The following is a 16124-nucleotide window of genomic DNA, read 5'->3' on the forward strand; positions in this document are numbered from 1 at the left end:
TATGTTGTACAATCATTCTGCCGCAGAAAAAGAATAGTTCAAAGAAATTACCGAAAGCCCAATATTGTATAAAATGTACTGGAGATTACCGATGCATTTAAAAAAGCAAATGGTTATTATACAAAATATTGACTTTGTGTAGTTTATTAGAATTTAATAGAAAAGTCTAATAATTGCTTTTTCCTCTCTCTCTCTCTCTCTCTCTCTCTCTCTCTCTCTCTCTCTCTCTATATATATATATATATATATATATATATATATATATATATATATATATATATATATATACATATATATACATATATATACACACACACACACATTATATATGCACACACACACACACACACCACTGTACTACAGTGAGGGAAAAAAGTATTTGATCCCCTGCTGATTTTGTATGTTTACCCACTGACAAAGAAATGATCAGTCTATAACTTTAATGGTAGATTTATTTGAACAGTGAGAGACAGAATAACAACAAAAAAATCCAGAAAAACGCACATCAAAAATGTTATAAATTGATTTGCATTTTAATGAGGGAAATAAGTATTTGACCCCTCTGCAAAACATGACTTAGTACTTGGTTTAAAAACCCTTGTTGGCAATCACAGAGGTCAGACGTTTCTTGTAGTTGGCCACCAGGTTTGCACACATCTCAGGAGGGATTTTGTCCCACTCCTCTTTGCAGATCTTCTGCAAATCATTAAGGTTTCGAGGCTGACGTTTGGCAACTCGAACCTTCAGCTCTCTCCACAGATTTTCTATGGGATTAAGGTCTGAAGACTGCCTAGGTCACTCCAGGACCTTAATGTGCTTCTTCTTGAGCCACTCCTTTGTTGCCTTGGCCATGTGTTTTGGGTCATTGTCATGCTGGAATACCCATCCACAACCCATTTTCAATGCCCTGTCTGAGGGAAGGAGGTTTTCACCCAAGATTTGACGGTACATGGCCCCGTCCATCGTCCCTTTGATGCGGTGAAGTTGTCCTGTCCCCTTAGCAGAAAAAAACCCCCAAAGCATAATGTTTCCACCTCCATGTTTGACGGTGGGGATGGTGTTCCAGGGGTCATAGGCAGCATTCCTCCTCCTCCAAACACGGCGAGTTGAGTTGATGCCAAAGAGCTCCATTTTGGTCTCATCTGACCTCAACGCTTTCACCCAGTCGTCCTCAGAATCATTCAGATGTTCATTGGCAAACTTCAGACGGGCATGTATATGTGTTTTCTTGAGCAGCGGACCTTGCGCGCGCTGCAGGATTTCAGTCCTTCACGGCGTAGTGTGTTACCAATTGTTTTCTTGGTGACTATGGTCCCAGCTGCCTTGAGATCATTGACAAGATCCTCCCGTGTAGTTCTGGGCTGATTCCTCACTGTTCTCATGATCAATGCAACTCCACGAGGTGAGATCTTGCATGGAGCCCCAGGCCGAGGGAGATTGACAGTTCTTTTGTGCTTCTTCCATTTGCGAACAATCGCACCAACTGTTGTCCCCTTCTCACCAAGCTGCTTTGCAATGGTCTTGTAGCCCATTCCAGACTTGTGTAGGTCTACAGTCTTGTCCCTGACATCCTTGGAGAGCTCTTTGGTCTTGGCCATGGAGGAGAGTTTGGAATATGACTGATTGATTGCTTCTGTGGACAGGTGTCTTTTATACAGGTAACAAACTGATATTAAGAGCACTCCCTTTAAGAGTGTGCTCCTAATCTCAGCTCGTTACCTGTATAAAAGACACCTGGGAGCCAGAAATCTTTCTGATTGAGAGGGGGTCAAATACTTTTTTCCCTCATTAAAATGCAAATTAATTTATAAAATTTTTGACATGCGTTTTTCTGGATTTTTTTGTTGTTATTCTGTCTCTCACTGTTCAAATACAACTACCATTAAAATTATAGACTGATCATTTCTTTGTCAGTGGGCAAACGTACAAAATCAGCAGGGGATCAAATACTTTTTTCCCTCACTGTATATACATCCTATATACAAATGGATCTGGACCATGGGCAAAAAGAATTTTGGTGGAGTGAGATAATTGTAATTTTTCTATGCTGTTCACATCTTGAATTTACTAGAACAATCTGGAGTCTCTGGGACCACTCAGGATGTATGCTCCACTGGCTCTGCTTTAGTCTTGTGCTGCACTATAATACAGTGACATTCACTGCGTTTACATGGACAACAATAATCCACTATTAACCCGATTAAGACAATACTCTAATTAAGAAACTACCATGTAAACAGCAATTTTTAATTACCCTAATCTAATTAAGGTCATACTCAAAGTAATCGAATTAAGACAGGTGGAGTACTTCTGTTTTAGTCGCATTATCGACGTGTATTACAGACATGTAAACACCTTGATCACATTATGAACGTTGTGTGAGAGTTTTCACTGCATTTTGCGACAGGACACAATCACACATGGCAGTGCTCAGCGCCTCAACGGCAAAGAAGAGAGCACGGCTGCGTCCCAAACTGCAAACTTGCCGACTATAGGCCTGTAGTGGTGAAAAACACATGCATCTCGGTTACTAAATAGATGGTAAGTATGCGGTTTGGGACGCAGCCCACGGCTTCAAGCAGTTGTCTATTTGCAAGTATAGCATGACAAATAATCAACTGCACTTAAAGCATTGGTAAAAAAAAATTAATACAAACACCCAAAACTGTATACGGTACCATAACGAAGACGAACTGTATGTTGATACGTGAAATTCTGGAGGGACATCGGACGGCGTGGCGCGGTGACATAGTGACGTGTGCCATTAATCTAATTATGTTCTATACCATGTAAAACGGGAAAATGACAGTAGTATTCTAAAAGCGACTCATGTAAACACCTTAATCATATTGTTATCTTATTCAGAGTAATGTCAATAATTAGATTACTGCTGTCCATGTAAACGTAGTCATTGTTACCTTTAAACCATCTCCACAATATTTCTGCATTTTATGTTATGGCTATGGTAACAATCAAACGTTAAAGCCAGTTAATACAAACAAAATAACATTGCTTACCACAGAATGTCAAAATAAAAAGAAGCAAAAATACAGTTTACGCAGATTATTTAAAGCTAAAAGTCTTATTTTTCCTTTAAAAAAATATTTTTAATCATATCTAATTTGACAAATAATTCAAATAATGTAATGGGTCTGTGTTAGTGCACTTGTGCGTCTTAAACGTAAGTGAATAAGTAAAACTCTTCCCACATTGTGAGCAGTGATACGGCTTCTCTCCAGTGTGAATGCGCTGGTGTACATGAAGAGAACTTTGTTGAGAGAAACTCTTCCCACACTGTGAACAGTGATACGGCTTCTCTCCAGTGTGAGTGCGCTGGTGTCGCTGGAGATGACTCTGATGATTAAAACACTTCTCACACTCTGAGCAGTAATACGGTTTCTCTCCTGTGTGAATGCGCTGGTGTCGCTGGTAAGTACTCTGATGAGTAAAGCTCTTACCACAATGTGAACAGTGGTGCGGCTTCTCTCCCGTGTGAATGCGCTGATGTAGTTGGAGATTACTTTGAAGGGTAAAATTCTTCCCACAATGTGAACAGTGATACGGCTTCTCCCCTGTGTGAACACGCTGATGGACTTGGAGATTACTCTTTTGAGTGAAACGCTTCCCACACTGTGAGCACTGAAACGGTTTCTCTCCTGTGTGAATGCGCTGGTGTAGTTGGAGATGACTATGATGAGAAAAACTCTTCCCACACATGGAGCAGTAATATGGCCTCTCTCCAGTGTGAGTGCGCTGGTGTTGTTGGAGATCACTCTTTTGAATAAAACTCTTGCCACACTGTGAGCAGCGATGCGGCTTCTCTCCGGTGTGAATGCGCTGATGTTTTCGGAGAACGCTCTTATGATTAAAACTCTTACCACAATATGAGCAGCGATACGGCTTCTCTCCGGTTTGATTGCATTGATGAGCTTTGAGAGCATTCTGATCAGTAAAACTCTTTCCACACTCTGAGCAGTTGTGAATTTTTTCCTGCATTTCTTTCTGAGAGGTGTTAGAACCAGATGAAGTTTGCTGATCACTGGAGCCATTTGTGGGAACCTGAATCTCATATTTAATCATTTCTGATTTCTGCTGTCTCGGATACTCCTCGTAGTGGTAGCTCTGGACATGTTTGTTGAGGTCAATTTGAGATGTACAGGAAAATGTACACAAGGAGCAGGAGAAGACTTGCAACAGATCGTTGTTTACTTCTGGAGCAGTGAAAGAAAAAATATATATATATTAGAAATGCAACAAAAGTATAAATCTATTGTTAAGAACTACCACAATTAAATTTAAAAGTAGTAGTAGTAGAAGTAGTATTGGCAAACTCAATAATTAGCAACAAGAAACAGAGAGTGTTCAAGTAAAGTACGCTAAGGAAATCCACCAAATATACTCCATACCCACACTTAATCAGGGCATTTGTAATGTACACAACAAGCCTGTTTGTGGTTGCCCAATATTGCTTCTCTAATTGTTATTAACTAAGCCTGTTTTGACAAAACTGACATAAATGTGGTAAATGTATAATCTCAAAAGATACTGTTGTGATTGTGGGGGACTGATGACCTCTATCCCTACAACACCTTTTCTTCTTTGCACCAAACTCAATCTGGTAGCCATTCATCAAAAGTCAATCTGCTGCTTTTTACTTCCACTCCAGTTTTCTTTACAGTACTGTTGTCCTCTCCTGGCACATACACAGTCACTTGGAGCCCACAATCACACAAATGCAACCAAGAAAATGCTGAGATGGACAAATAGATCATATAAACTTGAGGAAGAAAACAACAACAACAACAACAACAACAACAATAACTCATGTAGCCTATCCCTGGTTGCTCAATAAAGGCTCTTCTACAGGACTTGCCTGCACCATTAGAGCTCATCCATTTATGGCCAGACCTGTGAGAGTTGGAAGACCAGTACCACCACCACCTCACCCAAACGAACATTATCCAGCACTATATAAGAACCTGACTGGGAGAATTTTTGGCAACTGTGAGCCATCAAGGAGGAGGTGGAAAAAACAACTAGCAGTTGATGAAGAGTGCTAAAGCCTGTGAACCAGCTAAAAAGCATTGATTAAAATTTGTTACAAAACTGGAGAAAACCGATAGGCTTTGTAAAGTTAAGCTGGGTTTACACTGTATGATATTCAGCCCGATTTTGCAGTCGCACGCACAAATGCACATCGCAAAGGACAAGAGTTAGGTCAGTGGTGTTAATCTTTGGTCGTGAGTTGAATCAGTAGTCTTAGGGACAGATACAAACACGGTAGTGGCATTGGTGAAATGTAAACAAAAGACATTGGATTTAAAAGAAGACTGGTTTGTTGAATCGTCCAAAAAAGAAAGAATTCATCTAGGACTATACTATACACATGACATGTGGGGCAGTGGTGGCTAAACGGAAGGTCAGAAGGTCAGGTGTTCATGCCCCAGAACCGCCAAGCTAACACCATTAGGCCATTGAATAAGGCCCTTAAGCCTCTGCTAAGGGGAAGAACAAGGAAAAAGAGGCACATGCTGCAGTCCTGTAGCTTCAAGCATGAGCCAGCGTGAGTCACTAAAAGAACACAAACAAAAGCCTGGATATTCCAGAAGCTAAGAATAACAGTAGTTTTAGCTAGCAATTCACAGCTGATGGTTCAACAGAAAAAGGAATGGATATCCTGACTGTGGTAAGTAATGAGAAAACTAAAATGATTAAGGTTAGACTTTACCATTTGTGGAGGACTTTGTGCTCCTGTGGTAGTCACATGTATGCCTGAGATCTTTGGCATACTCCTCATCATACCACACAAAGAGCTCCTGCCCTGAGTCGATGGGTCGACAACAACGGTACAGAATCTTTCCTTGATACTTAAATGCCACTAGATTCTGCTCTTCTCCATTATGAGCACAATTCACATACCTAAAAAAAAACCCATCAGAAGTTAGAGAAAGCAACGCTAGGTAATAATCAGATGTTAGAGAATAATAAGTCTCCACAATTAAGAATCTGTAAAAACAAATACCCAACAGTAAGGATTTTCCTCACCTCATCCAGTTAGCATACATCTCTCTCTTGGCATCTATGTATTCCTCACAGTGCCTGCTCCTGTATACCTGCAAAAAATTACACATTTACATTTGATCTGTTAATTTATGCTTTTTTTTTCCTTGTGTTTATTCTAAGCACTTCTGCCTCGTCATAGCCTAAGAGAGTAGCCTAAATCAAAAAGTGTTCTCATTTAGAAAATTGGAACTCCCACTATCTTCAGGAATACACTTTCAGAGTTTAGGGATGATTTAAGAAAAACAGCCACGAGCTGAGCTGCGAGTGCCCCTTGTAATTAAAAGTAGGCCTGCCTCAGCTTAGGGATGGATTATACTGCTTCAGGAGATTAGGATAATACACTGGAGCTAAACCACCGAATAGTCCAATCTAGAGGTTGGACTATGTCTCAATCAAACACCAGAAGGGAAGCTTGGACAACGATGCAGTAAATAATCCACCTTGCTCACGTTCATTACACCTGCCACTGAGTCTGCGACACTGCTGATGACGTGTAACACACGAGTGGCGAAATCTGGCTGAAAAATATCCGTTTTACTCCTTGAATCACCTGACATGACGGTCATTGAATCTACTATAACATGAAACCATCAGTCCATTAAAATATGCCTCAGAGATAGTGGACTTTGGCACAAGGTCGAGGATCTTCACCCATTAACAGATACTTGTGAGTGAGTTTGGAGTGGAATATTCAGCAACAGGTGTAGATGATAAGGTCCCAGCGATTATTCAAGTGGAAACAATGTTTTCTCCCAACAATAGGGCTGATTTATAGGTTTTTTTGAAATTTGTAATATTCATCCCAATCGGTTTTAAATTTTTGAAGACATGAGAGTTTATAATGTTTTTGAGGTCTCAAGGAGGAATGGGGCATTTTTTTGAGCTCTGAAGATGAGGCCTCCTTAGAAGCAGCATCTGCTTGCTCATTCCCTGGAATTCCACAATGCCCTGGTACCCAACAAAAAATTATTTAAAAATTCTGTGCCTCCAAAAAACCGAAGTCCATTTACAATTTCTACAAAAGCTGGGTGTTCATTTTCAAGCGATGGAGTTTGAAGACTTTGAGTCTGTTATTACTATTAGGAAATCCCAGTGTTGAGAAGTTTTAGAGAATTAGTAGCATTGGCTTCTGCTGTAAAAACTGAATTATGGCTTGGAATCTGTAGTCTACTTTTCTGATGGTTGACCACAAAGCAGAGTATAATATATATATTATATATTTTATATATATATATATATATATATATATATATATATATATATATATATATATATATATATATATATATATATATATATACACACACATATACACACACATTCCGGGGGGGCTGCTTCCAGTGTGTCTGTCCTTTCATAGACGTTCATATTTTCAACATGGGGCTTGAGCCGTAGTCCGCACAGACGAATATACCTTGACTTTATTGAATACTGCATGATAGGCTGAATTATTTTTATTAGTTGATAGCTTTGTTTTGTATTGCAGGGCTAATCTGAGATGTCTGTTCTCCAGAGAGAGTTCATTAGCCTTAACATATAAGCTTTGGATTGGTGATGTTCTGAAGGGCCACAGGGACAGACATATGCCTTGATGATGAACTGTGTCCAAGAGCCGGATATATGATACCATACACCATGTCATACACCATGATCCCATAGTCCGGATGTGAAAGAATCATTGTGCTATAGAGTTTTAGCAAAACTGAGCTTTCAGCTCCCTACTTTATGATATTCATGGTTTTAAAACGGTGTTTTAAATTCTTGAAAAGGGGATAAAAGACAATTTATTATGCCAAGGAATTTTGTCTCTTTGACAACTTTGATAGGATCTCTTTCTAAGAATAATTCTGGGTCGAGATAGAGAGAGCGTAATTGGCAAAAATGCACACAGAGAGTTTTGGTCTTTCAGAACTTGCAGCCATTTGATATGGACCAAGACTGCATTTCATTGATTTTTAGCTGGATTTTCCATTCAATACTACGCACGAGTTTACCTCTGTAACAAAATACAGATGTCATCCACATAATGGCTGCAGTGGATCGCTGGCCCAATTACTTTTGCGATGTTGTTTATTTTGATACTAAAAAGATAAAATACTACCCTGAAGCACTCCTAGCTCTTGCCTGTGTAAGTCAGAGAGGGTATTTCCTACCCTGATTTGAAAAAGTCTGTTAGATAAAAAGTTGTCAATAAAAGTAGGCAGCTGTCCTCTGAAACCAAGTTGGTGTAAATCCTTTAAAATACAGTATTTCCAAGTTTTTTTTGTTTTTGAAAAATAGGGGGTGCTTAGCACAGCTAGCCCATTTGTTCCAGCTGCCTCTGGTCTTTTCTGGTCCCATGGTCATTACTACAGTCCTGAGATATTCAAAAGTAGCATTTCACTGTGCAAAAATACAGTTAAACTAAACATGTTAGCTTATGAACTGCAGAGTAAGCTAGTATAAGTCACTCAAAAATAAACTAAAAGAGCCGCCTTTTTCCTCAATAACATGGGAGATGACAATTCATACTAGCTTTATACCTGCATAAAGGTTGGCAGGTCTAGTAATTTAATGTAAAAACTAGATATTGTGACGGTGTTAGATCGTATGGAGACAGTTAAATTTGTATATCATGCAAGCATAGTCTAGATCAATGTTATAAGCTCCTTCTGCTAGATTGGGTTTGGACTGAATACTTGTTTGAGTGACAGTACATCATAAGCATTCTGAAGCAGCTGAAATGGCATTTGTGCATGCCTCCACATATCACTGGCACAAAGAAATGTTCAAATTTTAATTATGTTTATCTAGTGAAGGCATTCTGCTGCTTAAAAAATGCATTATGTGGCTCCACTGAAATGGATTATACCACTAAATAGTAAAATGACGTATTATACACTCTAAACATAAATTGTAGGACGCAACACTGCCCCCAACTTCTTCAGTAATGTACTGCACTGAAAATGTACACACTGAAAAGTAGAGGACTAACCTTTTAACATTTATTATCAATGTATAAAAACTCACCACCCAACAGTAGACACTGTTCATAGCTTCCTCTCTGTCTACCAGCTCTCCCTGGAAGGGTCCGAAGTGTGCACCAACTGGAACAGTCTCCCCTTTATTAAACACTCCCAGGCCTGCGTCAGGAATACCGGACTTCCGAATCTCCAGACCAGGAGGAAGAGTTTGTTTGGCTCGGTCAGCGACTCCCATGGGAACAGGGGTATCGGTGATGAAGAGCGCTGGACCATGAACCTCACACTTGTTGAAGAAGAAGGATTTGCAAACTTCACAGTCTGGAAGGAGAGAAAATGTGATTCCCAAATTAATTAATGAACTGCAATAAATACAATTCTGTAATGTTTTAGTGTGCAAACATATCGTCATGGACAAAAACACCCTCCTTCAATACTATGCTTTTTATTTATCACGGCCTAAAATACAAAGCATGGTCCTCACCAACTTCTCTAAACAAACAAAAAACCTCAGGTGACAACAACAACAAAAAACAACAGATTTCAATAAAAGTAGTCATTTTTTCAACAAAAAGTAAACCAACATTCAGAAACCAGATGGGAAAAATACATACACCAATCCTACTTCCAAAGGTATAAACAGCGTAATTAGTAGCAGGGTGTTACTAATGAAATGCACAAGATGAGCAAATCATCAAGAGTTGTGACTACCTCTATAAAAGCAGCACCTTTGACAATTTGATGTTCTGGAGCACACAGGATTGCTCGTCAATCTGGGAAGGGTTATAAGGCCATCTCCAAACAATTTGAAATTCACCGTTCTACAGGCTTGTTTACAAATGGAGAGCCTTCAAGACAGTCTCCCAGCTATTTCAGTCCAAGGTCAGACCGTATAAAGAAAAACCCAAGAGCTACATCATGTGACCTACAGGCCTCTATAAGAATACTAAATGTTTATGTTCATGACAGCACAATTAGAAAAAAAGACTGAACAAGTATGGCTTTCCTGGAAGCGTGGCTAGGAAAAAAAAAGCCCCTTCTCTCCAAATGCATATGAACAAACCAGAAAAGTTCTGGAACAATATCCTTTGGACTGATGAGACCAAGGTTTAGATGTTTGGTGAAAAACACAGCGTATCACTACAAACACCTCATACCAACTATCAAGCATGGTGGTGGAGAGGTGATGTTTTGGGCTTGTCTTGCAGCGACAGAAAGTAGGAAACGTGCAGTCATTAAGACGATGATGAGTTCCATTTTGTACCAGAATATTCTTGAGACAAATGTGAAGCCATCTGTCCAGCACCGTAAGCTGGGCCAAAAGTGGGTCATGCAACAGTACAATGATCCTAAGTACAGCAGCAAATCGACGTCTGAATGGCTAAAGAAGACAAAAATCAAGGTGTTGGAATGGCCAAGTCCAGACCTCAACCCCATTGAGATGATGTGGCAGAGAGCTGTGCATAAACAAATGCCCTCAGACCTCAATGAACTGAAGCAATGCTGGAAGAAAAGTGGGCCAAAATTTCTCCAAAATGTTGAGAGATTGAGAATCTTCTACAGAAAATGTTTACTTAAAGTTATTGTTGCTAAAGGTGGTTCTACATGTTACTGAATTATATGATATACTTATTTTTTCCCTGACCTGGTTTCTAAATGTTGGTTTACCTTTTTTTTTATGTTTTTTTTTCGGTGGGGGGAGTGACTACATATTGAAATCTGTTGTGGTCACCTGAGGTTACTTATTTCTTTATAGAAGTTTCTGTTATTTAGACCCTAATAAGGCAGTGGTGGATCAGTGGTTAAAGGCTCTACTAATCAGAAGGTCAGGAGTTCAAGCCCCAGCACTGCCAAGCTACCACTGTTGGGCCCTTGGCCAAGGCCTTTAACCCTCTCTGCTCAGGTGTATAAATGAGATTAATGTAAGTCGCTCTGGATAAGGGCGTCTGCCAAATGCCTGAAATGTAAATGATAAATAAAAACATAATTGAAGGGTGCATACTTTTTTTTGGCATGACTGTAGGTGGTAAATAATTTTTTTCTCCAAAACAGAAATAGGTAGGTCAACATTATTAACAAGAAAATCTTAGCAATCAGAGAGAAAAACACACACAAGACACAAAAACACCAGCATATATTATATTACAGGTTAATATCAAGCTGTAATTTTAAGATAATTATTTATATTTGAATGTGGTCAGAATGCAGCAGCTTTTAAAAAATACTGCAACCAGCGTTTTTCCTCCCTCATGATCACATTGCAAAAATGCAACAATCTCTGTAATATATTTTTCCCCATGCAGCATGGTGAGTGTGTTACTCAGCTCCAGATTGGCTTGATGTCTTACAGAGGTAGTCTTCATTGTAAGTTTCTTCCTCTTTAGTGGAGATAACTTCAGGTATGTTTTTGTGATTTTCTCCATGGTTGTAGATGTGCAGGTCTAGCGTCTCCTCTTTCTTCACACAGACCTCTGTCCCTCCTGATGTCCCTCCATCTGAAGTCTCTCCCTGCTGGAAAAAAACCCCAAAACAAAATACAATAGAATAAAAAAACACGGTTTTAATGCAAACAGTAATGGTCCCTGTGACTCTCTACTGGTAATTTATCGCATTCTATTGGTCACATGTTTTGTCGAGTGGATACCATTAAGGACTAATAATGGTAAAGGTAATCAGGGGTGGATTTAGCACTAGGCAAATGTAGGCAACATTGACAGTAACAATAATATTGCGTCTTCTTTCCTTTGGAGTGGGCGAGTCACTGGCACGGCCCAACTTGGTAAGGAGGGTTTGGGTTTTGTTGTTCATCTACTCAAAATGCTTCTAATCTATTGTTCACCTTCCACTCTCAAAAAACAGTTTGTTCTGCGCTACTGCGTACCTTAAAACACGCCCTCTTTTACATCTAATTCACATAGACAATGAGATTGATTTCCATGGATGAAAAAAAGGAAGGGAAGAAAAGAAAAGGTGGGGCTTAAAAAGCTCTGCTGAAAAAAGTATAAAGCGTTAGAGGTAGGTGGTGTGAAGTGTTTTAAATTAACAGATTTTGCCTTTGCCGTAAAGGCAAGTTGCAGTTCTGCAGGTGCTGATGGATCTAGCATTACAATCAAGGAACAGCAAGGCTGGGACAGGTAGCAGGGTTCATTCTCTCTCTCTCTCTCTCATACACACAGACATGCTCTTTCAAATATACACTTTCTCATCCACATATATACACCCCTCTTCACCTCCTCCTCATTCCCTCCTAAAGCTCCGCTGACCTCCTCCCAAAAGAAACCCTGAACTCTACAGGATGATCGTGTACATTCAGATGTGGATTCATGTTTAAAAATAAAGTTTCGGTACTGATTGAGGAGATGTACAGCTGAGCAGTGCAGCTACACTGCACCCAGATGATGCCCCTGACTAGCCGTCTTGATTGTTTTATATTCTTTGTCACACTGTTCTTCCGTTTCTGTTTGCCTATTTTACAAATATGACTTGATGTCTGTTCAATGCTACCTTCAATGAGCAGGTGTGTTATGATGTACCGTGTTGTGGGCTGGGTCTGGTGGTCCGCTCAGGGCCAGAAAGACCAGGGTCACTTTTTGATCCCAGTCCACCCCTAATTATTGTTATTAATGCTAAATTATGTATGCGGAAAATTTAAAAAATCCATGTTAAAACACTGAAATGAGGGCCCCATTACTATTCTTTGCCTAGCGCCTCCAAATCACTACATCCACCGCTGATGGTAATGGTTTTAATGGTATTTGTAGTGGAAACCATTAGAATTTATGTGATGGCTTCTATTGTTTTTATTTCCAACAGGGCTGTTTTCACATCCTCAGAAAATTTGTGATAAAACAACGAATAACACTTATTCAGCAGAGTAGTAAAATACAAAAGACAAACTTTATCATCATGTTCTTGATTTCTCAGACAAATCCTCAGAATGTTAGACACATCATTGAGTTTTACCTGTGAAGGATCATCAGTCTGAGACTTTCTGGAGGAGTGCGGCCCGTCACCTGCTGAACTCATTATAACAGGTCTGAAAAGAGATCAATAATAATAATAATAATAATAATAATAATAATAATACATATTTAATTAAAAATAAAGGGAACGTAGATGATTATTTGAAGCTGTTCTTACACTTAGATACCTGAAAATATGAAAATGTTTATACTAATTGTTTGATCTAAGGCAGAATGACAGATCTCTCCTCGTTAAATAAATAGTGCACTATATAGGGTCTACATTCCTAGAGATCCATTTGGGATTCGAGCTTCTGTTTACCTTACCTCTGAGTTTTAGAGCAAAACGGAGCTTTAAATCCGCAAACAGAGACACAGTGACGATCTTTTATTTCTAACTGGATCCACTCTAACTGTAAAACTCTGTCAGAAATTATTTAATATCAAGATTATTAGCTCAAGTAGAATAACTCAGCTGTTCAGGGGAAAAACCTGCAGTGTCTTTTTTGTTCTTCGGTGTTTTCTGACGGTTGGAGAAGCAGCTACTGGGCACGTTACCGCCACCACCTGGTCTGGAGGGCAATTCCAGTTTGGAGGACATCTATCATAATTATTAGCAGTTGTGTGGATTGCATTGGGGAAAGTCCTTTTATAAGTGCCCAAGCACTACAGGACATGAAACAGGACATGTAGGTGAACTGTAAGATCTACACTGAAAATTATATTTCTTTTTGTCTGCCAAAAAAAGCCTCAGGAACAATTTTTCTGTCCATATATGTAGTGTTGAGATCACTTATTTCCAAAAATAAGGTGCTTGGAACGTGACAAAATTATTTGAATGTGAATTTTGTATGATTAAATTATATAAGCATGACTCATTCATTTATTTCAGAATGCAGTCTTCAACCAGTCCAAGAGAACCCATGTCACACCCCTCTTCATCTCCCTCCACTGGCTTCCTGTAGCCGCCCGTATCAAATTCAAGGCCTTGATGCTCACGTACAAGACCTTGTCTGGAACAGCACGCTCCTACCTCAACTCTCTCCTTGAGGTTTACGTTCCCTCAGGCAATCTGCGATCAGTTAACGACTGATGCTTAGTAGTGCCTACTCAGTGTGGCTCAAGATGCCTTTCCAGAACCTTCACACTAACTGTCCCTCAGCGGTGGAATGACCTTCCAACCTCAATCCGGACCGCAGAATCTGTCACTATCTTCAAAAAACAGCTAAAGACCCACCTCTTCCGTGAACACTTAACTAACCCCTAAAACGCCAAATTCACATTATCCTTTAAAAAAATAAAAAATAAAAAAAAATAAAAAAACTTATTCTGGTTCTTACACCTCTACTCTGTGCACTTTGCTTTTCTAGAACTCTATTAAAAGATCTTGTACAGTAGCACTACTTGCATTCTTTTCCGCTTGATATATCGCTTTGATTGTATTTCCCCATTTGTAAGTCGGTTTGGATATAAGCGTCCGCTAAATTAATAAATGTAAATGTAAATATGACACTAAATAAAAATTTTCTGTGGTGTATTTAACAAATTCACATTTTTACAGACATTTTTTCTTTGTTTTGAACTTTTAAATTAGTTTAACTAAATTAGAATCAAGTATTAATGTGTACAGATATGTGCATAGATAAAATGTGAACTTTTTAAGTATGAAAGCCTTTATGTGTGATTTTAAACAAATCACTGATAAAAATTTAGAAGATCTCTTTAACTTTCTGTAAAATCGGAAAGGAAGCAACTTTAAGCCAGTGATGAAGGAATATAACGTATTCGATAGAGTAAATTTGATTATATGTGTAAAATCAGAATTGACAGAATTTATGTAAACAATATGCTTAAAGTTACATGCTACATGATTAAAGTTTTAATAGAGTACTGACGCCACTTAGATCATCAGAAACTTCATTTTAAGGCTGAGTAAATTAAAAATGATTAGAAATTGAATACACAGATATTTTTTTTAATCTGATTTGGCTTTGTACTTAAAAGAATAAATTAATAGAATCTTTGAAAATATTAGAGTTAATTGCAAATTATGGGAGGTTTGAAAAAAACCCTACTTTTTTAAAGATATAAAAGTCATTTTATAAATGAGTAGAGGAATGAAAAATACAGTTCCTTAATGAGAAAATATATTGACCGACAATGTAAATTGTGTCATTTATTGTATAAATAAAAAAATTTAATTGATAGTTTTAATTATGAAACTCTTTTATATGTTCAAAATCAGCACACAATCAACAAATTTGGTGGGATTTCACGTCAGACGATTAACAAGGCATCCTGAGGCGAGCACTGACCATGGATCAGTACGAACACTATTGAATAATTTCAGTTGTATAAACCGACATAATAAAAATGACCCCAAGAACAGTTAAAATTATATATTAAACACTGGTTCACCTTGAGATCAACACCCTCCTGGAGTACCATCGAACTTTCTAAACATTTCAAAACAGTATAATGTAACGAAGCCTTGTTTGCTGAAATCATGTGACTTGGCCCATTTAATATGCACTCCGAACCACTGATTCCAAACAAAAGATTTGTAAAGGTTTTGAAGCTTCACAAAGCAGTGTTTTAAAGCGTCCATCACCAGTTCATTGTAGTTAATGAGGGAAGGCCATGGAAAAGTCACTGCATGACATCTCCAGTGAAAGCTACATAGCTAGTGAAGCAAACAGACTTCTCGTGTATCCATCCACTTTAAACACCAATGGACCATCCCTGAGCCATGTGATGGTTCCTCTGAATGACTTTGTGGTGTGTGAACAGTCCTTCCTATTGTCCCTGTATGTCCACAAGCACCAAATTTGTTTGTACAGGTGCTTGAATAGCTTCGGACTGGTATAGAAATCTCTGATGTACATATGTTTCCCAGATCCTAGGTAGGCTTTATTCATCAAAGAAATAACAGCCTAGTATGAGAGTCCTTGTCCTTTGTCAAAGGGTTTGTCTGTGGCATGAGTCATCCAGAACAAACAACTTGTTTTCCAGTGACTTTGTTTATTTTCCTTCATATACTGTGTCATGCCAGTTTTCCCCTTGGTGTCAACCTTTCTCTCATCCAGAGAGAGATTTCTCCATAGTTGGTAGAAATCTTTGCAAATGGGTCAAATCCTGT

The 16124-nt window shown here is 38.7% G+C and overlaps 1 protein-coding gene across 2 annotated transcripts; it reads right to left on the reverse strand.

Annotated features, from left to right (window-relative positions):
- Positions 1–3025: 3025 nt before the first annotated feature.
- On the reverse strand, positions 3026–13464 carry LOC128609275 (histone-lysine N-methyltransferase PRDM9-like). Of its 2 annotated transcripts, none has more exons than XM_053627794.1 (7): positions 13313–13464; positions 12987–13059; positions 11372–11531; positions 9073–9344; positions 6046–6113; positions 5729–5919; positions 3026–4211 (listed from the first exon to the last, which is right to left on the reverse strand). In XM_053627794.1, exons 2-7 carry the CDS (start codon positions 13047–13049, stop codon positions 3118–3120), a joined length of 1848 nt encoding a protein of 615 aa, XP_053483769.1. In that variant the 5' UTR covers positions 13050–13059; positions 13313–13464; the 3' UTR covers positions 3026–3117. The 2 variants fall into 2 exon arrangements, with proteins under 2 accessions (XP_053483769.1, XP_053483768.1); XM_053627793.1 differs by having other exon boundaries at positions 11372–11534.
- Between the last annotated feature and the right edge of the window lie 2660 nt (positions 13465–16124).

The sequence above is a fragment of the Ictalurus furcatus genome, chromosome 6, assembly GCF_023375685.1.
Source record: "Ictalurus furcatus strain D&B chromosome 6, Billie_1.0, whole genome shotgun sequence".
In the NCBI taxonomy this organism is placed as follows: Eukaryota; Metazoa; Chordata; class Actinopteri; order Siluriformes; family Ictaluridae; genus Ictalurus; species Ictalurus furcatus.